Source organism: Falco naumanni, chromosome Z, assembly GCF_017639655.2.
Source record: "Falco naumanni isolate bFalNau1 chromosome Z, bFalNau1.pat, whole genome shotgun sequence".
Classification (NCBI taxonomy): Eukaryota; Metazoa; Chordata; class Aves; order Falconiformes; family Falconidae; genus Falco; species Falco naumanni.
Genome location: NC_054080.1, coordinates 17,918,561 through 17,946,500, shown reverse-complemented (window position 1 = coordinate 17,946,500; position 27,940 = coordinate 17,918,561). Strand labels below are relative to the sequence as shown.

Below are 27,940 nucleotides of genomic sequence, written 5' to 3'. Positions count from 1 at the left end.
ATGTCTGATGTGTCCACCCAGATGGAACCAGTAAGGAAGGAGACTTCAGTACAGGCAGCAGGTCGCCATGAGTGCCCTGATCCTTCTCCTGAAGAAAAGGTAAGTACCTGCACAAGGTATGCACAGGCTGATGATCTGTTACGTTAGGTGTCCAAGTTGCAGGAGATGGTTAAAAGGCTGCACAGTATTAGAGAGGCCAAGACAGAAACAGAGAGGTGGTTTCAGGACCCTGCTCCTATAGTGGGCAGCACAGAGAATGGGTCACCTTGGACCCTGGTGACCCACAATGGCAGGACTCTGCTTCACTCTCTACCCTCTAGCACCACAACCAAGAACAGATATGAAGCTTTAACACCTATAGACACCACAAGGTCTGCGTGGAGAAACTACACTACACACTACAATTACAACAAACAGAAACATCGGGTGGTCATAGTAGGCGACTGTTAAGGGGCACTGAGGCACCCATCTGCTGGACAGACTAGAAAGTACATGAGGTACGTTGCCTTCCAGGAGCTAAGGTCTGAGATGTTGCTGAAAGGGTACCACAGCTTGCAAGGGCACAGGCTACTGTCCTCTGATACTCTTCCACATGGGCACGAATGACACTGCAAGCCAGAACTGGGGCAGAATCAAGGAAGACTGTAAAGCCCCAGAGGTGTCAGTGAAAAGTTTTGGTGCCCAAGTTATTTTTTCCTCCGTTTTACTGGTAAGAGGAAAGGGTGCAGCCAGAAACAGACATGTAACACATCAATTTCTGCCTTCATAGCTGGTGCCGTTGTGAGAGGTTTGGGTCTATGACAATGGGATATTTTTTTACCATAGTTTTTTAGGGAGGGATGGGATTTATCTGCCTAGAAGAGGCAAGGGAATATCTGGCAGCAGGCTGGCCAGCTTTGTGAAGAGGGCTTTAAACTGAAGGATGCGGGGTGAAGGATCCAAAATGGCAATGCTTACACCATCACATTCAGCTGGGGAATAAACCAGGCCAACCAGAGCAGTGACATGCTTCCCTTAGCTGCCTCCCAAGATGAGTACCAGAAGGCCAGTTCCCTCAGGGTTGTGTGTGGCTATGGTGGATCTTCTTTTGCCCCTCCTGGGAAACCTGCATGCTCAATTACCTTTCTGAAATGCCTATACACCAACATGTACCCAGCACAGGGAATAAACAAGAAGAATAAGAGTTCTATGTGCGGTCCCAGGGCCATTGCAGTCAGGGAGACACAGTGGAATCGCTCCCATGACTGGAATGCTGTCATGGATGGCTATGCAGTTTTTAGGAAATTCAGGCCAGCAAGGAGAGGTAGTGGAGTTGCTCTTTATGTGAGGGAGCAACTGGATTGCATCAAGCTCTGCCTAGGAGTGGATGCCGAATGAGTTGAGAGCTTATGGGTAAGGATTAATGGGCAGGCCAACATGGGGGATACTGTTGTGGGTTTACTACAGGCCACCTGATCAGGAAGAGGAAGTCCATGAAGCCTCCTACAGACACGTAATCATGGAGCCTCATGATTACAGACTCTTGTCCTCAAGGAGGACTGCCACCATCCTGATATCTGCTGGAAAGACAACACAGCTAGGCACACACAGTCCAGGAGGTTCCTGCAGAGAGCATTGATGGTAATTTTTTGACACAGGTGGTGGAGAAGCCAACAAGGCCAGATGTGCTCCTAGACCTTGTACTCACAAATAAGGAAGGGCTGGTTGGGCATGTGAAGGTTGGAGGCAACCTTGGCTGCACTGACCGTAAGATGGTGGAGTTCAGGATCCTGTGTGGAAGAAGCAGGACAGTAAGTAGGACTGCAGCCTTTGATTTCAGGAGAGCTAACTTTGGCCTCTTAAAGGACCTACTTGGAGGAATTCCATGGGTTAGGACTCTAGAAGGTAAGGGAGTCCAAGAGAGCTGGCTAATATTCAAGCATCACTTCCTCCAAGCTCAAGATAGGTGCATCCTTATGAGTAGGAAATTGAGCAAAGGGGACAGCAGACCTGCATGGATGGGCAGGGAGCTTCTGGCAAACCTGAAACAGAAGAAGGAAGCTTATGGGATGGGGAAAAAGGCACAGTACACTTGTGAAGAATATGGGGATGTTGTCAGAACATGCAGGGAGGTGATGGGGAAGGCTAAGGTCCATTTGGAATTAAAGCCGACAAGGGATGTCAAGAACAAAAAGGGTTTCTTCAAGTACTAGTGAAATTGTGGGCCCACTACTAAATCACGTGGGTGCCCTGGTGATGGGAGACACAGTGAAGGCAGTGTTACTCACTGCCTTCTTTACTTCAGTCTTCACTGCCAGGACCAGCCCTCAGGTTTCTCAGGCCCTGGAGGCAGGAGAGGAAGTCTGGAGAAAGGAAGATATTCTCTTTATCTAGGAGGATCAGGTTAGGGATCATTTAGGCAAACCTGATAACAACAAATCCATGGGTGCTGACAGGATGCACCCCTGACTGCCGAGGATGCTGACAGATGCTATTACTAAGCCACTCTCCATCAACTTTGAAAGGCCAGGGAGGACAGAGGAGGTGTCTGAGGGCTGCAGGGAACCCACTGTCACTCCAGTCTTCAAAAAGGGCAGGAAGAAGGACCCGGGAAACTACAAGGTGATGGAAAAGCCCATCCTGGAGGTAATCTCCAAGCATGGAGAGGAAAAGAAGGTTATCAGGTAGAGGCAACATGGGTTCACCAAGGGGAAAACATGCCGACCAATCTGACAGCCTTCTAGGATGGAATGACTGGCTCAGTAGACGAGGGGAGAGCGGTGGATGTAGTCCACCTTGACCTCAGCAAGGCTTTTGACATTGTCTCCCACAACATCTTCATAGGAAAGCTCAGGCAGTGTGGGTTAGATGCGTGGGCAGTGAGGTGCTTTGGGAACTGGCCGAATGGCAGAGCTCAGAGGGTTGTGATCAGCAACACGGTTGCGCTGGAGGCCTGTAGCCAGTGGTGCTCCCCAGGGGTCAGTGCTGTGTCCTGTTCCACTTATTCATCCATGACCTGGATGAAGGGACCGAGTGTACCCTCAGCAAGCTGCTGCTGATACAAACCTGGAGGGAGTGGCTGACAGAGCAGGAGGCTGCACTGCCATTCAGCGAGACCTGGACAGGCCAGAGAGTTGGGCGCAGAGGAACCTCAGGAGATTCAGCAAAGGCAAGCGTAGGGTCCTGCACTTAGGAAGGAACAACCCGATGCACCAGCACAGGCTGGGGCTGACCTGCTGGAAGGCAGCTCTGCAGAGCAGGACCTGGGAGTCCTGGTGACAGTGAGGTGCCCACGGGCCAGCAGTGTGCCCTGGTGGGCAATAGAGCCAGTGGGATCCTGGGGGGCATTGGGAGCAGCATGGCCAGCGGGTGGAGGGAGGGGATCCTGCCCCTCTGCCCTGCCCTGGTGAGGCCCCATCTGGAGTGCTGTGCCCAGTGCTGGGCTCCCCAGTTCAGGAGGGACAGGGAAGTAGTGGAGAGGGTCCAGCGGAGGGGTACGAAGATGATGAGGGGACTGGAGCATCTGCCTCATGAGGACAGGCTGAGAGAGTTGGGCCCTTTTAGCCTGGAGGGGATCTCATCAATGACTGCAAATACCTTAAGGGTGAGTGCCAAGAGGATGGGGCCGGGCTCTTTTCAGAGATGCCCAGTGACTGGACAAGGGGCAGTGGGCACAAACTGCAGCACAGTAAGTTCCACCTGAAAATGAGGAAAAGCATCTTTACTTTGAGGGTGCCGGAGCACTGGAACAGGCTGCCCAGAGAGGTTGTGTTGTCTCCATCTCTGGAGACACTCAGAAACTACCTGGATGCAATTCTGGACAGCCTGTTCTATGAGAACCTGCTTTAGCAGGGAGATGGACTAGATGATCTCCAGAGGTACCTTCCAGCCCTGAGCTTTCTGTGCTTTCTTTTATTATTCAAAACCACATTTTATTTTATGAATTATATGAAATTATTTAATCAAGATGGATATTTTCCCCATTTTGAGCAGTGTGGAAAAGACTTGTGGAGCTTACTTAACCCCTTATATTAGTCCATTATGTCTTGGGTTATAAATTTCCCTGTACACTACTACAATATTGTCATATTTCATCTACAAAGGGAAAATATTACCAATATTTCTTTCTGATTCAATATTTAATTCTTATTCCCATCCTTTATTAAGCTTTTCTTTGGTCATACTCACAATGTATTAGTGATTTTCCTCAGGGTTTTGTTGCTGTCTAAGATCTAGTTGGGAAAAAAGAAACCCAAATATTCTGATTTCAGGCCTGATTCTGACCTCAGTTCCAACGAGAAAAGGCAAGGTACTAAAATACTGTGGGGCAGACCCTCACCTCTTAATGGAACTTTACCAGGGGTATCTGGAGGAAAAAAGATATCAGGAGAGGGTTAATTTTGAAAGGTGGCAGCTTCAGAAAAGTCCTGGAAAGACTGGAGTTCTGAGCAAGAATATTCAGCATCTGACAACTAGAAGATATTAAGTAATATTAAGTAATAAGCAGATATTAAGCAGAAATCTCAGTTTCTGAAGAACAGCCACGATGGTGCGTTTGGTTAGAAGTTTTACTTTGAGGTCTGCTCTAGGCTTGTTTCTTTCCTATTAAGTAACATTAGCCAGTACTATATTTTAATGCATTTCTCTTTATGGACTTCGTGCTGAGCTGCAGACGGCGCTCAAGGCTTGGAGACAGGAGGTGGGCGCCATCGCCTGCCGGTGCCGGCTGGCTGCAGCTGGCTGCGCTGGCTGTAAGGATGCCTTCACCTGCGGAGCAGGGGGGGTTTCCTCTACGCTAGTACTCAACATTTTTCTTCCATGATTAAGTTACAGAGTTCTTAGTTGCGACTGGTTGTGTTACACACGAAAATGGCCGTGAAGGGGTGTAATTTCAACACCAAGGATTTAAGTCTGTTGCCTTTTCATTTTCCTCCATAATATACCCCTGTAACTAGTGAAAATGTCTCTTAGGTAGGATGCTTTGACATGTGTCTTGTGAATGCTTTGGGCATGTTAAGTCATCCTTTTTGGTGGAATCATTTGTGTGAGCTACGTCTTGTGCTCATAAGCTGTTATAGGACTGGAGACACAAAGCTGTGTCCTCCCTCGCGTTCAGCATCAGCATTCAGCGGTCGCTGCACTTGCAAGCTGCTTCTGTTGTTCCAAACACAGGAAAAGGTGCAGGTGTGGATGTGTGAGTATTTAAAAAGCTCGCACAAATACCGGTGCTTATTTTGTGTTTTTAACTGTTGGCCAGTTAGTGTCTCCATCAAATATTGGGAATTTTTTTAAGTGCTTAGATGACTCAGTCAAGCAAAGGGAAAGTGTTAATGGGTTATGAAAAAGATTGTATTTAATAGCACTTTTTAAACTGCATTTTTAAAAAATGTTTCTTTTTACTGAAGCATGGAACAATTTATTTGCAGTGGAAGGCTTGCATATGCTTTAGGGATGAGGGGTGATCTTTTGGTGAAGACTTTCCAAGACAATTCAGTAAATTTTTTACTTAACTTTCTGATATTTTAGAAACCACCAGGGTTCAGAAATGTGGTTAAATATGTGCTCAGTGGGCACCTGTGGCTGCGCTAAAGACCATTGTGCGCAGACACACACACTGTGTAGGTCCCTGCAGCAACTATCCTTACACACTCAGTCTACCCAGTAAATGTCTTTGGCCTGATATTCCCTTCCTCTCACTTTTCCCCTCTGAAATAATCAACCTGCCCCATTCATGCTTTCCTCACCTGCCCCCATCTTGCTGATTTAGCACCCTTATTTGCTGACTGTGTACCCATGCCAAGCAACACCGGTAAATCAGCATTTCCCCCCTCTCAACATCTTCTGCCATCTGTCACCCTCAGGCTCCCCAGTAGTCTCCTTCCACAACTGTTCTCTGGCAGTTTCTCCCATTACTGCCTTATTACTCCAGGGACAGGTCAGGCTTGGCCAAACACTTTCTCATCACCTCTTTGCCACGCCTGGTAGTTTTCTTTGCTTATGCTCCCATCCGTTTAATTTCTGGCTAAGGCTGGCCATCAGCCTCAGGACCACTTCTGGTGCTCTACTCTCTGCCATGTATCCAGTTGCTTGGTGGTCCTGGGGAAATTCTACAGCTGGCAACCTGCAGAAAGTTGGACCTACAAAATCTGAAGCTGAGAACCACAGCCACAGGCTCTGCTCTGAAAATGGCAGAAAAATGTGACTCATGGACCACAGCAGCAGCATTCCCACCATGAGCCACCGGACCGCACTCTAAAGCAGGATATTTGGTAGGTCACTTGGGTATCCTTCCAAGTGCCACAAGCACTTTAGAGTCAAAACCTGACACTTTTCCTACAGCCTGGCCTAGAAAGATCTCCAGGAAACTGCTCAGCACCATGAGCTGCAGCAGTGTGAGCAGATTAAGGCATTCCTAGTGCCATGGCTTGTTCTCACATGACACGATGCAGCACCCTCCTATCCACTGCAACCCACCACTTGTACTGCAGCACCCAAACACTGATTGCAAGAGCAGCATAAAACAGCCACCATGGACATGGGTGTGAAAGATTCAACAGGCCACAGCTCACTCTACCACTGCCCTGCAAACACAACACAGGTAGACACAAGGCTGGGAGAGCCACCTGCTCTCACTAGGTGCATCTCCAGCCTGATGTGACTGGTCCCTACTCACTGCCTGGAACCACCCCCCTCAGTAGGTGTCATCCCACCTCCTGTATGCAGGTGCTTTCTCCCTGTGCCAGCTTTGTTTCAGAGCAGTGCATCAGTCTGGAAGGCTGGACAAGTGACCGGCAAGGAGTTTGTTTCCCTTGTGCTCTCAGATGAAGCACAGGACTGTGTTTCTGTGGGGCAGGGTGTTTCCTACCCAGCTGCAGCAATGATTTTTGAGTCCCTAAACACACTCTCTCTGTGCTAGACAGAGCTTGAGTCCTAAAATCGCTTGTCACTGGTAGAGTGAAAGCTGTAAAAGGCACTTGAAAAGTGAAGTCAGCTGCTGAGCACGAACTGGTCTCTACTGTGTCTGTTACTGGCCCATCTGGTAGCTGCACCCTGCAGGGTGAGCTGTGTGACTAGCCTGAAGGCTGACACTTCCACCCTGTTACAAGGAAATTAAACCCTAAGGGATCTTCTTGTTGCAGCAGACTGGATCAACGAAACCAAAATTGATCCCTGGTAAGTCAAAGTAGGTTGTTTGACAGATCATTTAGCTGCAAATTAACCAACTTCACTTATTTGATAGAAGTGAACAGGAACAATCGGTGTCCTTCCTTTCCATACCAAATAAGAAGCTGGAAGGTATAATGTCAAACCAGAATCCCAGACTCATTACTGAACTAATTCTTTAATTGTGCATATGATTTATTTATTTTGAACTATTTATGTCCTCTTGAGGTGTGGATGTGGTACTTGGGCGTATGCACAGAGCTAAAGGGGAGGGTGGCCTGTGTCTCTGCCTGGAAATACTGGCTTTGCAGGTGGTTGGAGGGAGAATAATAATTTGGGGGGTTGTGGAGGAGAAAGTTTGCATTCTTTGTTTTAGGAAATCTGGGCTTTTCTGGGAGGGCACAATGCATGATCAAGAGGAAAAAATTAATGTACCTCTTTGCTTATTTTAATATTAAACTCAACAGTTGTTATTTCTTTCTTCTGTAATTGAGGGCTGATGCGCCTTTCTCTGCATCCTGGTTCCAGCTGTGATAGAATTAGGTTTTTTTCCTAGTGGCTGGTGCAGTGCCGTGTTTTGGATTTGGTGTGAGAACAATGCTGACAGCACGCTGATGGTTTCAGTTGTTGCTGGGTGATGTTTATACTAAATCAAGGACTTTTCAGTTCCTTGGGCCCTGCCAGCGAGAGGGCTGGAGGGGCACGGGAAATGGGGAGGGGACACAGCCAGGGCAGGTGACATGAACCAGCCAGAGCGATATTCCATACCATGGGACATCATGCTGAATGTATAAATCAGGAGGGGCTGGCCAGGGCCAGCTGGTTTCTGCTGGAGGACTGGCTGGGCATTGGTCAGCAGGTAGTGAGTAATTGTGCTGTGCATCACCCCCCACCCACTCCCCTTCCCTTTGGGTTTTATTCCTCTCCCCTTCTCCCTCATTGTCGTTGTAATTGGTGTTGTCGTTACTATTATTATTATTACTGGTTTAATTTTATTTTATTTCAATTCTTAAATTGTTCTTAGCCCTCAAGTTTTATGTTCCTCCTTCCTGATTCTACTCTCAATCCCTCCGGGGGCAGGGGGGAGGGGAGTGAGTAAGGGGTACTTAGTTGCCAGCTGGGGTTAAACCATGACACTGGAGGCTGAGCTTAAGCACAGCATGGTTGGGGAGCTCCTGCTTTGTTCACAGCACTGGAGGGACATACAAAGAACGGAGAAGTGACTGATGCTGCCATTTAGGGCTTATTCACCTGTCTTTTTCTTGCCATAGAAACTGTCCTCTCCCAGCTGTTTGATGTTTCCCCAGCTAGGGGTGGATAACCTTCAGCTGACTGTGGCATTTCCCTGGTTCATTTCACTGCGTAGGGTTCATACTAAGAGTCCAAATGCAAGTCATTCCTATCCCAGGGCCTTCTGAGAGGACAATGGCCCACAATGCTACATCCAGTGGTACAGGGGGTGTTTCAAATGAAATTTCCTATAACCTCTTTAGAAACAGCTTTAAACAGAACAGACAAAAGAGAAGACTCAAGAGAAAGGAAGGTAAGACCTGTTAAATGCTTGAGAGTAAAGATGGACTAGAACAGAGTGGAAAATGCAATACCAATGGTAGCACTTCCTTCTGGGCTCCCCCCTCGCATCCTTCCAGAGCAAGCCCATCGCTCAGTGGTCTTTTATTACCTTGCCTTTAAAAAGCAGGTATGTTATATCAGGCCAGTACCTGTCAGTCATCTATTTGAACATGAGATTTACGAAGCTGCAAACAGCTGGATGCATCCGCTCTATACATTGATGGTTAGAGGAAGGTTTGCATATGTAGTTGTCATGTTTAGCAGCAGTTCTGAACTGTGGCTGCTTCCAGCTCCACAACCTGCTGGCCCCCTATCTGGGCCAGCCATGTCCTTTGATGCTGGCTGCCTGGCTACAGGGCAGTCTGACAGACCTTTTCATTTTGATGCTCCCAAGCTGTACTAACGCTAGCAGCTTAGCAAGCACTTGTTCAGAGCATGTAGGGGTCTTGCCTTGCTGTAGAAATTGTTTTTCCAGTCTTTTAAAAACCAGGATACAGCCCATAAAAACGAGTTCAGGGTTTTCAGGGGGCAAAAGGCAGAGAGGGTAGAGCGATGACTCTATCCCTGTTACCTCGCTGTGCTCGCCCTCACGCAGACAGCCGCAAACGGCTGGTCACAGCCTTTCCAAACCTGTGCAGGCACATACGGTTGCTCCCATCCCGCAGCCCCCCGCCCCCTTTTCCTTTTTCCTGCGCTCGGGGCAGACGCCAGGGGCAGCTGCGCGGTGTCCGGGCCTGCCCTGGGTTTCCATTCTCCCGCTGCCCTGCGGTTTCTTTCCCCCGTCAGCCCCCCGCCGGCTCGGGGGCCGTTCCTCCCGCTCCCCGCCGGCTGCCCCGGTGCCGCCCGGGCAGGGGCCGCGCCCCGGGAGCGCTGCGAGGCCAGCCGTGCCGCTACGGCGGAGCGAGGGGCACCCCCAGCGCTGCAGGCGGTACAGCGGGGCAGCCCGAACCGCGCCGCCGCCCGGCGCGCCGTGACGGACGGGCCGCCCGAGGGCGAGGGGCGGCGGCCGTGGCCTCCCCCGGCGCTGCGCCTGCAACCCTCCCGCTGCCGGCGCGGAGCCTTCCGATCGCCGCCGCCGCTTCTGGTCCGCCCCCTCCCGCTTCCCCTGCCTCGGGTGTTTGCTGGAGGCGGGGGAGCGAGCCCGGAGCGAGGAGGGGGAGCGGGACCCGGCGGCTGCCGCGCTGCTTCTGGGCGCGGCCCGCAGCGGGGTGGCAGGGCTGGCCCGGCTGCCGCAGGTCCGACCCCGCCGCCAGCGCTGGGTTCTGCTTGGGGTCACCCCGTTACGCGGGGGCGCGGGGGCCGCCCCGCTGTCCTGGGCCTTCTGCGGCCGGGTCTCGCCACATCCGGGTGAGATGCGGCAGGAGAAGGTAGGCTGGCGGGGGCTGGGCGTACAGCTCCCTGAAGGCTGGGAAACGCCGCCCGGGAAGCGGCCGCAACCACTGCAGCTGTGGGGAAAGTCAGTGGAAGTGACGGGGCAGCATAAAGCCCCGCTGACGGGCTGCGTGTCTCTCAGGGGGCATAAGGACGAAAGAAGGCAGCCGTTGTTCTCGCCAAATACAATTAAAAGTAGTAAAATCCTCTGAAAGAGAAAACCGAATGGGTTTCAGGGGGTGCGTGGGTGTCATCTGGTGGCAATAACTTCATTCAAGGACAGAGTCTTAAGTTAGGGACTGATTTCTAAAAATTATTCAGAGGTCTTAAAAGTCTTATGTTTCAAGGAGTAACCATATAATAGTTTATACATGAGATGATTGTCGCTCAGTAGCTATCACTGCTGGATGTGCGAGGTCCTAATGCAATTTCCTTTCCAAAACGTGACAGAAGAAATTGTGAAGGTGTAAAATTACCAGGATTTTCCAGCTTTCCTCTATACGTGTAGGTTCTATCATATCAGGTCTCTGGGATCCTGCCCTGCTTTCTTCCATGTCTTAAGCTTACACAGCAAATCACACAATCCCTCAAAGATTCCCTGCCGCTGTCTGTGCCAGGACAGTATTTTCAGCGGTTTGCTGACTGCCTAGGCTGCAGGTATCTGCACTGCTTTCAGTCAGGGACGGACATGAATCCAATACAATACGGATTTCTGAAAGAACGTGGAGCCAAGGACAGGACTAAAACTTAAAGGGCTGGTAAATAAAAGAAAAGGGGACAAAGGTGCTTGTGATTCTGAGTAGTGTCTTGTGCTTTGGGGAATCCTGTGGAAAAGTATCACAGTCTGTAAGAATCCAAGTATTGTGTGGGTAGAAGGAAGGGCATGGTCATGGTCATGGCTGCTTGGATGAAGTGAGCTGTGACGTTGTGAAGCTCCTTTTCCTCTTTGCAAATGTTACTGCTCTTCTGGCATAGATTTTTTTTAATTTTTTTTTTTTTTTTTTTTTTTTTTTTTTTGCCATACATACAAGTGCTGTAAAGGAAAACAGTCAATTTATAAAAACTATGTGTGGGTCACCTAGATTTTTGTCAGCTACAGGCCAAAATGATTTTAATTTATCCAGTGTTGCTGAGAAAGTGTTTATTCAGCTTGTTCCTACCTATTCTAGCTAGAGATTGAATTCACAGTAACAATTCATTTTTCTGAAAGGTTGCAGTGAGCTGGAAGAAGCAAATGAAAACTGGGACTTCAGACTGGAAAACCTGGAGTTGTACCAACAGCTGTTGAAGCAGATAGAAGCAACAATGCTAGAAACTGGTTCGGCAACACCCATGCCTCACATAGGCACATGCATGATAGACAGGGAGTGTGATGAGGTCCTGCAGGTACAGTTAATGGTAAAACCCCGGTATTTGCCTGGTTTTGCTGTGGAGAAGTGCTGGCTGCCTCACTTGTGGGATGAATTTGTGCCCATCTGTCAGGCTGCTCAGTGAGGAGGATGGCCAGCTATGGTCCCCTGGGAAGGGGCTTTACTTTCTTCTGGTTAGAGGAGGCTTTGCTGCGTGGCTGTAGCTTCCCACAGCAGCGCTGTATGCTGCACCTGCATATCTCATTCTTCACCCCTTGTGCTCAGCTGGTTAGGTGGCGTGTGGAGGGGCTGCAGGGAGGGAAGCAGGATGGGGTGGTTTTGCCATGGACAGTGATCAGCTGTATGTCTTTGCAGAGTCCAGGCTCCTGTGAAGAGACATCAGGGGCTCTGGGAGATGCCACATATACAGTGAAATGGGTGCCTCGCTATGCCTTTGAAATAGACCCCTTTCTGGAGCATTCACACTGTAATAATTCTCCTGAAAATACAGATGGAAGTAGGCAAAGTGACATTTAGATGCTGCCTAAATTAATTCCTTCTTGTCATTGGACTGGACACAGTCTATTACCTTAACTGTGGCAACCCCTAGAAACTGTGTGGTTCTTTGAGTTTTGTCAGCACCCAGAGGGATGATTGTAGGGTGAAATGAAACTTCTGGTGTGAAGTAATTAGCTAAATGCTGTGTCACAGAAGTTGTCAACATTTTCATTGCCTTTGGATGTGAAACTGCTGTACTGTTACACAGTTCTAGCTCAGTGTCGTTATTCGTGACTGATAACAAGTGGTATTACCCATCACTCATAACTTACAACTGGTAAATAAGACGTTATTGATGCTGTGTAAAGGAGTCTGTTAGGTGTTCTTGCTCCTTGTGACTCCTGAGAAGAGCTGTTTGCAGCTATTTTATTTTTAAAGTGATATTTCTTTATGGAGATAGGTAACATTTGGAAAGCTATTGCATCTGAAGAAACATCAGGCCTGCCATTAATTTTGTACTTTTGCATTTTGCCATTCTGTGATTTATTTTTTTTTAATTGGTTAACCTTCACAGGTTTATGGCAGATACATCTTATTACAAAGGACCTTGCCAGATGAAAATTCACAGAGCAGCCCTGTGATGTTTCAGACCCTGTGAATATTTAAGCAAATAGCCTACCTGTTGATGTAGCCTGGCTGAGTTTAGTGTACGCCTATGCTGGCAGAATTGCAGCAGTGGTAGGTAAATGACTGAATTTTATTGGAGACCTTTTATTCTGTGAGAAGGAAATGCAACTTTCAACTGAACATCAGACAAAACAAATCAAAATACCAATCAAAGAACAGTGGTTTTGATGACTCAGCAGCTTCTGTTCTTTTGTGTGTGCAGATTAGTGAATACAGAAGCAAAGCAACTGGCATAACTAGGCCCACTGAATGTCTCTGTCAACCAGGTAAGGAAAACTGGCCAAAAAGCCTTCAGCTGGCACTAGATAATGCAGGATATTACTATGCAAGTGGACTGTGGGATATGAGAGAAGGTAAAATGTGAACTGTCTTTATGATGCTCATTTCCTATTCTTTTACCAGACAGTAACTTTTTTTTTTTTCAGGGGAATAAGACTAATTTAAAAGGATACCATCAGACTGCATTGCTCATTTTTGTTTAAAAATAGAAACCTTTTTTATTTTAAAATTTAAAATGTCTCTTATACGAAATGAAATACAGGTACTACCCTACAAACTCTCAGAAATTATTTTTTGAGTATTTTTCCTCCCATATGGTTATGAATGATGCCTTTTTTTTTTGGTAAACAGAATCAGACAGCATACAAGGCTCTGAAGGTACCAAGCTGATAAGATTTTCATCTTCTTCCCTCCCTTCTACTGTACTTCACTTTTTGCCATCTTTTTGGTTGCTTGACTTTAGATAAATGCAAAGTTTCCTGTTAAAATATGATTAGTAATTGTATATTCTAGAAAGTGAATATACAATTCAAATATGCCAGAGGAGAACATACACTTTTTTCTTTGAGAAGCTGATAAGCAGCATTTACCAAGTGGCTATGTTCATATTTTGTAAAAATGCAGAATTTCCTCTAATAAGATTTTGCTTTTGTTGTTGAGTCTACCTTCACCCACTTGAAAAATACCTATATGAGTATCCTGCAGCGTGGGAAATTTAAAATGGAATACAGTACTTCATAATTAATTAATTATGAAATTAATTAATTATGAAAATAATTAAGAAAAATAAGTGATTTTAGATGAACTGGACTGTATTTCTTTATATCTACAGTAGCTTTCCCTCAAACCATAAATGTTTTTTTGAATTATTTTTAATTAGCAACTGGGACAAGCTACTTTTAAGTGGCTTCTTAAGCAATATTTCTTATTTTGAAATGTTTTTATTGTTGTAGTCAAAAGTGGGTATTTTCTTATCTGGATATTTTATTATATATATAGATTATATGCATAGTTAATAAATAATTATATATAAAATAATATATAAGAAAATACTTATATGCATGTAGATATTATTTCATGTAGCTGATGGTTATACATACTATTTGGTTGACAGCTATATTTTATAAGTTAAAGGTAACACTGTCTTTTGAGGTAGTTTCTGCTAACATCCAACTTAATAAAGCCAAAACCAGCCTACTGAAGAAAGGTTGTCCATATTGGAAGCGTTTTAATGCCAACAGTTAAGAGGAGCTGCTAGTAGAAGTTAATTGCAGATACTGTGTTCTTTCTGGAGCTGCATTAGGTTGCAAGTGTGCTCTTTCTCCATCTCCCATAGCAGCACTTGGTGATACGTGTTCTGTTTGCAATGAAACTGTTCATCCAAAGCCCAGTGAGGGTTCTTTGAGAAGGTAAGAATTATAGGTCTAAAGAAAATTTTAGCAAACATCTTTGGAACCTCTCTTAATTATCATGTAAGATAAAGACTAGAGATAGTCTTAGAATTTCTAGGTCCTTCCAAGGGGTGGAGAGAAAGGGAGGACAAAGTCTTAAATTTACAAAGCTTCTTTGAACTCCTAAGTCCTTTTCATGCTTGTGGTTAGTGTCTGGGTTAAATCTGTAATCTTGTCAGTAAACACAGAGGATACAACCTTCCTCCCAATCTATTATCTTCCTGGATTTTTATGGGATAGATTAATGTTCATTGAGTATGCAGGTCTTTTAAACCCAAGATTCGCAGTGCTATCCATCTCACTTGAAAGGGGGTCTGGATGCATCATCATTTTATATAATCTTTCCATGCTAGCGACCGACTCCTTCACACTGTCATCCCAGAAAATACAACACTTTTAAATCAAAAGGCTCAATAACATGCCTATTTTTTTGGTGATTGTACAGATAATGACAAAAATGTTGTTGATGAAATGACACATGCCTCTGAGAACAGCTTTGAAACCACAATGACATTATCTGAAAAAGCAGAATGAGTAATAATCTCAGTGAAAATCTGTGTTCAGCTTCAGGTAAGTCTTAGGATCTTAGAACAGTTTGTGGCTGGAATTCTCCATTTCCTTAGACTCCTGAAGAATGCAGATGTGGTGTGCCACAAAAGAAGGTACTGAGGAACCAGTATGAATCTCTGACTTGATTTAGTTGTCTTCTGTTTTAATGTTTAAAGGATCTTGTGCTGAGCATTGCACATGTTAGGGGTTGCCCCTCGTTTACCACATTTCTAGTGCAAAGTTGTTCTGTCACCATATTATCAAAAAGGTCTCCAAACACCGGACTGTTGTTGGTGCATCTCTTCTCTGATGTAACTAATTCATACATGATCTGATATTAGCCAGTTTAGAGAACTGAATGTGGCTGCAAAGGGTCTGTGCAATGGCTGTGATGTCTCATATGACAAATTTTGCTCCACCAGTGGTTTCTAGTTCCTGTTCCATAAGTGCAAATCCTCTGACCAGACCATAATTTAAAACAGTATTAACTTCAAAAGTCTGTAGAGCAGAAGGCTAAAAGGAATTGGGAGAAAATAAGCCCTGTGTTTTCTTTCTGAGTTGGAAAAGACCAGCTGAGGTGAGAGTTGTCAGCCGAGACCTTGAATTGAGTTCATTTTAGGAACCACAGCTGAGTGGTAACAAAATTATGCCATTGAATTTACACAAAATTTTTGTCTGGTGCTTCTGTCCTGTTGAGAAGGCTTGTCTGCCAGAGTGCTCTGTGTAGACTGCAAGGACTCTCTCTAGCTCTGTCACTTTGGATAGCAACTGTATGGGGCACGATGTACTTCATGCATTTCTGTTGCCACATGCTTCACAAAAACATGGTTCTCTCCTAGAAAAGATCTATCAGTCTTCACCTGAGCCAAAGGCGGCTCAGAGCTACCAGACTGAACTTGCAGAGCCTGCTATCAATGGGGAAACGCACGGATACGTGCCCTCACAGGTAAGAAAACATGCTGCTTAAAAAAAATTATTGTGCTGGAGGGGGCTGTGAAGGATAGGGAAGGGTAAAGGTTGAGTCAAACTTTCCCAGCTGTTTATTTAAAGCAATCTTCATTACAGGACTAGATCCAAATCTAGTCTGAACTTAATGATCAAGGGCAGCACAGCGACTGACAAGACAGGCGTGTCTCTTGGCACGCCAGTGCTTATATTGAGATTTCCACATGCTGACTTCTGCTGTCTCACTCCCTGGTGCAGATTTTTGAATTAAAATTACTCACTGATCCTTGCAGATCTTTAAAAAATTTGGTATGCAGGCTGAAGGAAAAATGGGATGAGTTACACTGAGAGTCCCCTGTCTTCTGTACTGCAATGCCCATAACATCAGAACAGCAGAGAGAACTTTTGCAGTAGCTTACTACTGAGTTGAGAAGATCAAAGTTCAGCAGCAAAAGAGAGATCAATGAGCTCTTTCTCTCTACCTGTGTTTTCCATCTTGCTAGCCTGATTCTGCCCTGGGCCTTGGAGAGGCAGGTGGGGTAGCCGAGGCAGGGGCACGGAAGAGCTCTGGGTGGCCTGCACAGTGACCTGAGTGCTGAAGGAAAAGTGAGAGGAGCAAGCCTTCATGGGGATGCAAGGATGGAAGCTGAGAGTGCCTGGTGCCTGTAACATAGTTTGATTTGATGTGGAAGCCTATGCTAAGGGCAGAAATAGACTCAGTGATTTCAAAGAATTCAAATAAAACTTCAAATGCTTTTTCCTTCCCAGTGACTGCTACATGGTCTTTACAGACTGAGACTGTAAGAGAGAAAGAGGTGATTGTCCACCTGAGTAAGTAGCAAGCATTTGTTCAAACTTGTCCCCAGAGAGTCTGGAAGTGTAACACCCCCTTGTCAGCTTGCCTTGTTAACAGGGCATCCAGATGAGACAGGCTCCTGCTTACAAATACACACTTTCATACCAGTGCTTTACCTTCCACATTCTTTGTTTAAAGCATGTGGGAAAACTTCTGTGACACTTCCAATTTGCGAACATCATTTCACAACGGTGAAAAGTTGTGAAAAATGGCAAAAATTGTCTGTCTTGCAACCAAAGTGCCAGCATATGAACAACAGAAAACTGTATTTGAGCAGCATTTTGAAAGAAGCGGGTATTTGTGTAATTCTACCTGGTGGCTTCCTCTGCAAAAATAAACTGCCCTGTAAGTCAGCTGTGACTAGGGCAAAATGTAATGGGTTTACTGGTGGCAAGAGTGTTTCTTGTTGACATAAGGATGATGCCTAGTGGTAAGAATGGCAAATTACCATGGTAGACTCCGGAGAGTCTGAAGTCTGCTTTTGGAGAGTCTAAGGGCTGGTTGTGCAGCATCTATGGAAATGGCCAAAGTGTACCTATGCCTCTAGAAAAGGTTGAAGTGTTCTTGAGACTCCTTTCAGCCCTGCTTCCAAAGATGAAGCAGTCCCAGGCAGCAGCCGTGGGATTCCTCTTGCCATTCTCAAATGTTGGAGTCTCTTTCTTTTCTACGTGGAAGGATCCAAAGCCTTTAGTTTTGCAACCTCTAGTCAGAAAATGATGGTTCACCTCTCAGATGGGACTGAAAATTGCTTAGGGGAGTATCAACAACCTATAGCTTCTGATTTTGAAGTAACTGATTACTGAATATCCACATACGAATCGTTATAGCTATAGGAAAATGAGGCTGCTGGACAGAGAACAGTCCATGCTGTCAGACGTATACAGAAAAGGGAAAAAAGGCAGGATCTCCAAATACAGCTTATATGTGAACTGACAAATGCAGCTTAAATGCACAAATTCATCGCCCCTCAAACCTAGTATATTTTAATTAATGTGAGTTGAAAATCAAGCTGTTTAGCCTCAGCAGGTTTTTTTTCTCAGCTTCTGTGGGTCAAACTGCCAGCCCCAACTATCCGACATTTTTAGTTTAGTCACTGTCCTTCAGGCTTGCTTAAAAGTCCATTATTCTAGCTTTTTTCACCCTGCCTTTCATATCCTATCTTTTGCCTCTTCTTCTTATTCTGTTCAAGGAATTAGTGGTGAAACAGTCTACAGCCTCTGTAGAAAAGGTTAGACCAGGCAGTGGCGTCATTGTGCTAACACCCCATATTCTTGTGAATAGCATTGAGGAGGGGTTCCTTAGCTCACTCTCCATCTTCACTCTGATGGTATTTGATGAGTGCTAAAACACTACGAGAATCACCCTTACAATGTGTTTTAATGACCAGATACCTGAAACAAAAATTTGACGACTCTGCAAACCAGCTGCCTCAGGTAAGGCCCAGCCTGTCAGTGGTGGAAATGATGAAGAAGAGTATCTTGCAGTGCAGTCAGCAAAGCCTTTTGTGTTAATCTGGTTCAAACACCCATTTAACAATGCCTGTGAATTAAAATGGTAAAATGTGAGATGTGTTTTCCCTCTTCTTGAACACATCCAGGCTGTTTTCCCATGTTACATCTTCCCTGCAGCTGCCAGAAAGCACTGATCAAGCATGATGGAGACTGCAGTACTTGAGAGCAAACGAGATTTCTGGGCTGGGGAGCAAGCATGTGCCCCAGAACTTTAGTAAACTCCTTGTCACCTCTTTGTTGCTGTCTTCTGCAACAACAAAATGGGGCCACTGCCTCTGCTGACAGGTTCTGGTCCATCTGAGAAACATCTCCTCTGAATGAGTGCAGAGGGCAATTCTGGGGGTGGATTTGTTGTTTCTGTGTATGACAAGCACTGACAAATTACAGCTGGTTATGAATTTCAGTGTGTGGATAATTTATTTTCAGTTTGAATACTCTAAGCTGGAGTGCCTTGGGGAGGGCAGGAGCATGGACAAGGCTTGGCTCTCAAGATACAGTCCTTGAAGTCATGTTTACTTCAGCTGCCTGTTTTGTTTCCTTGTTTTTGAAGATGGTGACAACTTGGCAGTTGGTAACAGCATCTCTTGTGGTTGTTTTTTTTTTCATTTGTGACAGAGGAGCAACCACTGCTATTGATATGTTTGCTCAGATTGTAGGTTTAACTGCTTGTGTTGTAGGTGGTAATGCCAGGAGCGTCAAGGAAACAATAGAGCACATATGTACCTTCTGCTCTTACCTTGACATACAGGCGGCATCCGCTGTCGGAGAGAACAGACAGGCTCTGCAGAGATCTGGAAATAACCCGAAACACAAAGTAAGCACACTTCCTTTTTGTTTTGATGTGAGATGTAAAGCACCATAATTAAGGCAGCTATCCAAATTGGTCAGGTAAAGTTAAAAGCTTAACACTAAGCTGGAGCTTCTTTTCCTGCTGCCTTGAAAGGAGTTTAAACATGTACTTCGTTGCTGCCCTGCAGTCGCGCAGGGCCCATTTGGGCAAATTTTCTCTTTGCTGAGATCCACAGTCTCTGGGGTTTATGCAGTTCTGCCTTGGGGGCTGCTTTTTTCTGTGCAACTGTAATGCTTATTAACAACAAACATCGTTATGATTGCACAGGGCACCATATATACCATTCTTCTAGACAAGAATTTGTTTTGTGCTGCCCAGGGAAACGTTTTAGTTATTCAGGCAACCGCCTTCCATTTCTTGCCTGTAGTTGTCAGACTGGTTAAGATGTGAGTTCAGGATCACTTTGCAGACATTATCTCAGGTCTGATGTCTGAGACAGAGGCATTGATGAGGAAGATTTACTCTGTGGGTAAGATACTGCAATATTCCTGTAACTGGGATTCAGTCTTTGATTACATCAGTGTGAATCCTCATGGTTGCTAGAACAGTCACTCTTTTTCCACTTCCTTTCTTCTCCTTCCTTTTTACTTGCCTTCAACCAGTATTTCCTAAATAAAAGATTACAGGTAGAAGAGTCAACTGTTTTCCTGTTATATGCCACTACTTTGATAATCATAAGTATTTTTGGGTGGATTTCAACCTGTGTTTTGTGCAGCTAAGGATGTGGTTTTGACACTGTCCAATCATTTTGAATGTTTGAAGAATTGGAAACAAAACTACCAAAGAGCTTGCTTTCAAAACTAAGTGAACTGGACTTCATTGATGAGATGCATGTATGTTCTTATTTAAGCATTTCTCCAAAAGCCTTGTACCTTAATCTGTATGTGTTAAGGAAAACAAGAAGGGCCTCAGTTACATTGTTACTCTGAAACGTAATTTCTTCCTTTCAGTGAACGTTTACTTTCGCTCTTGCTGCTCTGACACTTCTTGTATTTTCTGTGGCCTTACTGATTTGCTGTCAGAGTTGTTTCTAGGGGTGCCCTGACCACCTTTTCAGGTCAGCATTTTGTCCTTTTTATACCTCTGGGTACCCCTTTTTCCACTGTTTACCAGATCTCCATGACTTCCTATTGAAAAACATTTAAGGTAATTTTATGGAGGAGGATCTGTGGAACATTGCAGCACCAGAGAGAGGATATGACTGCCTAAGAAAAGAAACACTTGTCTGTAGGGTTCCAGCCTCAGAAGCTGCAGTGGTGTGAAGGTTTGCAAAGAGGGAGATGCATGGCTGTGAGAAGAGAATGGGTCACCTAATACTGCAGCCCTTTAGAAATCAATTGATCTTTTCACTTTTGTGGAGTTCTTAAGCGGTGTCCAGTAAGTGGCTGTTGTCAACAAATTGGAGAGCTACAGGGAGTACAAAGCATGGATGGCTATGTTCAGCATCAGCCTTGGTCTATCCAGCTCTGACTTAAAGGAATTTGTCTATCCTTAGGCTGGCTTTTGCAAACCGACTAGGGTGTCTTAAGCCTGTTTACCTCAGTTCTATACTTTCTGCATTTCCTCCAGACACACTTTCCAGATATTGGAGTGTGAACTATATTCTGGGGCAGGAAGGGAGAATTAAAAAGCCACACCAAACAAAAAACCCTACCCAACAACAAAAAAACCCACACTAAACCCACCAATAAAACCAAACCAAACCAAAATCAAAGAAACCCCAACCAAGAACAAATAAAGTGAGATTTTCAAACTGCACACTAAATTAAGGAAACACTTCCGAGGCTTGTTTCCACATCACAGTTCCTCTTGCATGAATGCCATTGGCTTCCCTGCTGTGGAATCCTGATGACTAAGTTTTGTGGAGCACTCAGATAGAGTATGTATGCAACAAACAGGTAGTGATTAGCTCTGCCTCAAAAGCAGACCCTTGGATAATATGCCTTTAAGCACCATGGACCATTTAGCAAATGAATACTTAACTGTTGAGTGTCTGGTAATTCAAGCAGCAATACACATGGCATTTCCTGAGTACTGCAGGCTTCCTATAGGATAAGTGAGCTCTAATTTTAATGCTAAACTCTGCAGGTGTGTGTATGTACACGGATCCTCAGCTGAATTATACTGTGTTAATTTTAACCTAACATCTGGGTATATGTTGAAACACAGGGAGTGAAGAAGACAAACAGACTCCGATGGTTCCAAGAGGCAGGACAAGAGGCAGTGTACACAAACAGAAATAGTTGAAAAACAGGAAGAAGTTTTTTGCTATAAAGCAGATCAAACACTGGAACACGTAGCCCAAAGAAGTTGTGGAGTCTCTGTCCTTGGAACTACTCAAAATCCATTTGGATGTGATCCTGAGTGACTGGCCCTAGGTCACCCTGCTCTGAGCAGAGGGTTGGACTAAAGGTCTCCACAGATGCCTTTCAAACTCAGTGATTCTGTGATTGTGTCATACAGTGTTTTTCTGCATAGGCTTTTAAGACCTAACCTTAATGTCTAAATTATATCTACAATTGTCTCAATAAATGTTAATGTCTAAAAGAATGTGTGATCTTCTAGCTAACTGTTCTGGTTATTTGTTAGTCAGGATGAACAGGTGTTTGTTTCCTCCTTCTTTACTAGATCCTGTGTCCCAAACCAACAAGAATGATTTTGGAACACAGGAATATGAACACTGGATAGTTGCCACCCAGAAGAAATGCAGGTTATTACAACTAGCAATAAGGAGAAGGAAAGCAGCATCTGTAGAGACCTTTTCATTTGCACTGAACACCTGTGGGTCAGTGTATATCCTTTTTCATTCCATACAGAGGTGGAGCCATCCTGTTCCTTCTGATACAGGTATGTTCACCTAGGAGCAGGTTTTGAACCTCATCATTTTATTCGACACAGGCTAAAGTGTAACATTTAAGAGTTGTGTCTTAACATACTAAAACCAATATAGTGTAGAGGAGACTTCGTAATGCTTGTGTTGTCGTGCAAATGGAAGAGCAACACAGGTTTGTAATACTCAATCTAGCTAAATAAAATTTGTGTTCACCTCCTGTCCCATGGAAAATGAGGCTTAAATGTGTATGTCTCTCTCTGGGAAGAAATTCAATGATGCTGTCATCATCAGTGAAGATATCCGCATCAAAGATGCTTTATCCTACTTAATGGAATTTTTCACGAATGGAAAAAATGGACCATATACAGAGTTAGAGAAGCAACTGACAGCCAGATTTCAAGGTATTATTTCACACAATACCTGTGACAGTTGCAAGGGAGAAGAGGGCTTATGGTAGGATGACCCAAGTGTTTTCTTCAGAGTTGTTGTGTGGTTGCTTTTCTGCACTTTGTGAATGAAACTTTGCACTTTTCAGAAGATCTAAGTCTGTGTGGGTGCAAATGTAGTGTTAGGGTAGGCAGCGGGGAACTTACTTTCTGGGATGGCAAGCTTCTAGTGCAGGAGCTAAGGAAGTAGTAGTAATTGCAGCTAGATGCTGTAGTAGGTTCTTACATGCCCAACTTGGAGATAAGGCAGCGGTGTCGGTAAGGATGTGTCCCACAAACAGGGGGATGGTCCTACAGTCATGGATGCTGGCAGCATTAGATAAGGCAACATACACTGCCCAGTGCACCGCTTAGCCTCCTTCTGCCCAATGCTCCTGGACAAACCCCAGACTTCTGGGAAAGAAGCAGGTGGCCCTTTTACCCTTCTGATTAAAAGTTAAAGAGGGTGCACTGTTCTCTAACCAAACCCAGCAGTTTCAAATCACTGGGCTGTCTGCCCTCTAGTGTCGCTTGTTTCCTAAGAAGAAATCGCAGTGCCCTTCACAAGAACTGGTGCACAGTGCGTCACAGAGGTTCTTCTGTCAGTTTGCTATGAAATGTGAGAGATTCAGAGTCTTTTTTTTTTTTTTTTCCGGGGGGGATTTTTTTACATTTAAATAATTTTTTTTTTCTTGGATCCGAAAGAATGGTGTAGAAAATGAAAATAGATGCTAAAGAGAATGTGGGTACAATTTGAAAGTAGGTTTGGGTGAGAATTCTGTTTTCTGCATTAAAGAAGGCAAATTGTTCAAGACACTGCTGTTTTCTTCCAGAAAAAGAACCAGAACTGACTGCCCTTTCAAAAGATGAATCAGATGAGAATCCCAAGCTGGAAGAGCTTGCTTGCATCCTGGATGAATCATACCACTGTAACACGCAGACTCACACTTTTCTCTTGGCTAAGGCAAATGCCTTAGTAGCTGTAAGGTGTTTCTTTTTAAGGCTTCTAAAATGGGAAGTGAAAACGCATTTGAATGTTCCCATTTTGATCTTGAAATAGAAATATATGTATGTATTTGATCTTTCTAAGAAAATATTTATCTTTCTATATCTTCCTAAGCAGTGATGCTTTGATACAGGATGAGTTTTTTTGGTGGTCTTTTTTTTCCTTCTAAAAACTACATTACAGAGGTGGTGTCTTACATCACTTCTTGCTCTAAGTCATAGTTGATCATTGAGCCATCAAGATTTTTACTTTAGGTCTGAAGTCAGTTTTAACAAGATGTGTTGCAAGGTTTTTGGCTTCAATGTGGCAGCGTTATAACCAGGTAGCTTTGCTTTATTACTGAATGCACATCAGGACGTATTTATAGGTTTCCCAGAGGATTCCTATGAGCCCAAAGGACACCTGTGCCCTAGCATGTGTTTTTGAACAAGAAAAAGAAAAAAACCTCATGAAGCAGATGTTCTCTGGACTTCTCTGATGCACCGGCCTATTTCATACTTGCCTAGGATGGAGGATTTAGGCTGGATGATGTTTTTTCTCCCTTCCAATATCTTGCTCCTGTAAAAAGTTTGTCCTTGAAGTGTGCTGCTAATCACTGCCTTCAGTTGCTCTTAAACATTTACTGCAAGGTATCACAGTCTCTGGCTACTGTAAACAGATTTTATCAGCTGAGAGTCCCAACCCCCATTTTATACTTGGGTTTAGACATGCTGGGTGAATTGCAAACCGGAAAAAAGTTAAAAGGTGGGATAAAGTCCAAACTAACAACACCAAGCATCAGCTGACAACATTCCATTATAGATGTAAAAGCCTACTGTAGCTTGGCTGAATTTTGTTCTTATCTAAGAGCAGTCTGAAGGTGCTACTTTCACTGTGCAGTGAGGAAGTGCAGTTTGTAAATAGCAACTTATTTGCTTTGGATCCCAGAGGTGTATTATTCAGTGACCTGTTGTTTTATAAGAGAAAAGAGCATACTTTTTAGCAGTGAAATGCTGCTTGCTCTCTAGCCAGCCTTTAAGTTGCAAGAGTGGGAAAAGTGGAAATCAGCTGTGGCATGGTTTGATCTGACATCATGGCTGTGACCCCTGCTCTCTCACCTATTGATAGATGTTCCCTCCTGACGCACATGTTCCACCTTCTTTTCTGCTTTTGGTTTTCACAAGTATTAACTGTCTAGGCAAGCATGGGCAGGATCTACCTACTCCTCCCAAACTAGATCATCTGGACAGGGTTCTTACTCCCTGATTTGCTTTCCAGGCTTTGAATAAGTGGATAGACGCAAACCCTCTACTTACCACATAAAGCCAGACATGTTCATGGGTCATGGAAAAGAGATCAAAAAACACACATGCAGGTTTGCACTGAGAAATACCAGTTGCCAGACCTACAGCAGCTACACTGGTAAATTTGTTCTACTTTTCCTGTGTTCTTCATCTGTGCTCTTAAATGGAGGAAGGTCATGCAGGTTTGCATTATGCTTTCTTCCATATCTAGAAGACCTTTAACCAGTTCTAAGGAAATGCTTGCCTTTTTTGTCCATAATCTTTGGTTGAAGTGGCAGTAATAGTCAGTGATCCTTTGTTGCAGGATTCTTTTGCTAGTTCAAAAGAAGTTTAGAAACTGTTCACTGGCATGGCTTCTTGTGATTACTTCTAGTGGTATTCTCACTGTTCCTTTTACAGATCCCTCTCTTATTTTGTGTTTGGTGGAACAAGGACATTTTAAGGTAGAACAGAAGCTACAGCCAAAATTAATTATGCATGGATTAAATTAATAGTTAGCTTGGGGTTAAAATAACTAGGCTGTATGGGTCTCTCTAATAAAGATCAGCTAGGTGTTGTGTCTGAAATGTTTTTTCCCAGGATGACAATACCCGTGGCATGTCAACAGGATTCCTACTCAGTGGGTATAGTATACAGCTAGGTGGGTGTGCAAACTTAAAGTACTTTTCCAGATCAAGAGGACATGCTCATTTCTAGTCACTTAAGTAAGAGCAAATGCAGGCATCTTGCTCAAGGAACTCTTCAGTGTTTTTTCCTGATACAGTTTCTTGGTAATGTAGATATGAACCTCCCAATGCAGAAAGGTGTATTGGATGCATTCAAAAGCAACAAAGACAGCAAACTGCTAACTGCTACATCTGCGCTGACGAAGGTGCTGACACTTCTGAGCGCAACCTTGTTGTACTGTATGAACACTTGGGTAATGTCGCCAAAATGATCCAAGTCAGAGTTATGAAAATTCAGAGCTATTACTTTAGAAACCCATTTTGGTCTGGAAATGGGCATAAAATGCTCCTGAATGGCACTTTTGAAGTACTGTTGGTAATACATGCATGTCTTGCTGTTGCTCCTCTGTGCCCAGATGATGGGCACATCATCTGGACATGACAGATTTGTTCACAGAACCGAGTCCTTGATGTTGTGTGACTTTTCTTATGCCACGCAAATTAGCCACGCTACACAAGGTTATCGAACAGTTGAGGACTGATCCCTCAAGTAGATAACTAAACATATAGCATAAGTATGCTTAGAAGAGCTGTAGTCAGAAATAGCACAAATTGTTCTGACCGTGGCATTTTACAAAGGACTTCTGCAAAATGGAGTTTCATGTATCGCTTTGGCTTCTAAAGACTTGCTCCTGCCTAGTGGCTTATTACCGACCCACCTACTCACAGGTACCCGAAGCTTTTGCATGGTGCAGACCTCTAACGTTCAAGGAAAAAAAAAAAAAAAAAAAAAAAAGGAAACCCTATTTCTGTCCTGGCTTGCTATTTCTGTCCTGGCTTGTCTAAGGAGTCTGTCAAAACGTTGGTCTTGAGCCTTGGTGATTTTACAGTACGGCCAGTAGAGGGGAATGAAGAGCCACACGAAATACTGGTTTCTCTTCACCATTCCTAAATGTCATAAAACTGCCTGTGTCTTTCAGGGAAGAATCTACAATATTATCATCTCACCCAAGTAGTTAACATCATAATTTGATGGGAGGTGATCTTCATTGTACTTAGTCTTTTTAGGGTTTGTGTCTTGTGATTTTCTTATTTTTTGTCTTAAAATGAAGTAATTGGCCCAGAATTCACAGGTATGGGTGACAGTGTTTATTCTTAACAACCCATTAAAGATGCAAAGGAAACAGGTTACATCCGTTTTAAACCTGATTTTGGGGGAATGGGAGCTCGAAAGCAAATGTGAACACCTTTTCTAACTGGAATACTTCTAAACTGGTAAGAGATCCTTGTAGTTCTTAGTTTGCCTGTGTCACAGCAGCAAAAAGCAGGCAGGCAGTAGGCATAGACAGGTGGAAGAGATGGTGTTTGCCCTTGTCTTTTTTCTTGCCAGCGCTGCATCCTTGTGACAAGCGAACCAGAAGTGGTTGAGAACGAGAAACACAACTGTTACAAAGAAGAAATTATGAATGAAACTATTGAGAAGTTACAGTTATTTTATTTTATTGGAAATCTCCCTGCAGTTGAGAGGTTTCTCCCACTATTTCTGCTGACTGAAAATCATCCATACAAAGTACTGAGATCAGTTCACCATCTCCCTCCTTGGCCAGTTTTCAGTTTTGAAAGGCAAGGCAAATCATGGTTTTACAAGAGTAGCCCTTTAATTCTATTTTTTCCATAGTTCAGGTAGTTCACATTGCTTCTTTGTATCTCACTGGGATGTTTTTATTGTACTCTTCCTGAATTTGGAGGAGTTGGCCCACAAAGCCAAAACTCTGCACATGGAAACTGGTGGTCATGGAAGAGGCTTTTCTGAGCACTTCAGGCCTTTCCAGTTCTGAATTTCTCCTTTTGAAGCTTATTTTACTTGTGCTGCTCTGAAAAGCACAGTTGTGGTGTGCTAAGGGGCTTCAGGTCACAGCTGAGCATTACAGAGTGCTTGCCTTCCGACACTTCCCTTTTTCATCAAGAAAATCCTTTTTTTTTTTTTTTTTTTTTACCAGCTGTTTTTGGAATGCAGATGGAGTTCACTACTCCTCTGCAGAGGGATGTTCATGCAAGCATAGCGTTTAGAGAAGCTAAGTAAGTTCAAGTAAGCTGGTGACTGGTGATACATAGTAATTTTGATGTTGGTAAGCCCACGCATGGGCCTTTCTAGTATTTGGTACTTAATGAATGAGGAAAAAAGCAATGAACCATGGGGGCTGGAAGATGAGCCTTCCAAATGGCAGGAAACACCTTACTAGGGAAACTGTTTACTTGTGAGGGGAATGACAGGACAAAATGAGGTTTCTACTATTAAGTGCTTCTGCGTGTGTTGCTTCAGGAATCTCATCACTGTCCTAGGAGACCTGTTCAAGGAATGTTACATTACAAAGCCTCACCAGAAGCCAGTCCAGTTTGTTTTGAGGAAAAAAGCAAGATGTGTTGCCAAAATACTAATTGCCAGCACTACTAGGGAATCATAGTGAAGTACAAGACATTTGATAATCTACCAGTGATCAACATCCAAAGCTTTGCAGTAGAGAACATTGAAAGTGTTGAAACTGGGACACAAATGGATTTTCAGAAATGGAAAAATATTTTCCTTGAACAATTCTGATGTTGAATAAATGTCCAGCTGGACTCAGCATTTTAATGCATGTATCATCCTACTGCACTAAGATGACA

General features: G+C 44.3%; 1 protein-coding gene across 1 annotated transcript; it reads left to right on the top strand.

Annotated features, from left to right (window-relative positions):
- On the top strand, positions 1–27,933 carry DDX58 (DExD/H-box helicase 58). Its single transcript, XM_040580105.1, is given in 29 exon segments — positions 1–99; positions 1,638–1,884; positions 11,297–11,472; positions 12,823–12,973; positions 14,796–14,879; positions 14,882–14,920; positions 15,739–15,816; positions 15,819–15,845; positions 16,839–16,909; positions 16,912–16,994; positions 17,876–17,905; positions 17,907–18,052; positions 18,055–18,071; positions 18,074–18,133; positions 18,861–19,029; positions 19,429–19,530; positions 21,690–21,782; positions 21,785–21,846; positions 22,160–22,295; positions 23,153–23,301; positions 24,583–24,616; positions 24,619–24,699; positions 25,388–25,465; positions 25,468–25,556; positions 26,619–26,950; positions 27,274–27,337; positions 27,517–27,670; positions 27,673–27,853; positions 27,855–27,933. Coding segments are annotated over 29 exon segments (3,111 nt in total).
- The last annotated feature ends 7 nt before the right edge of the window (positions 27,934–27,940 follow it).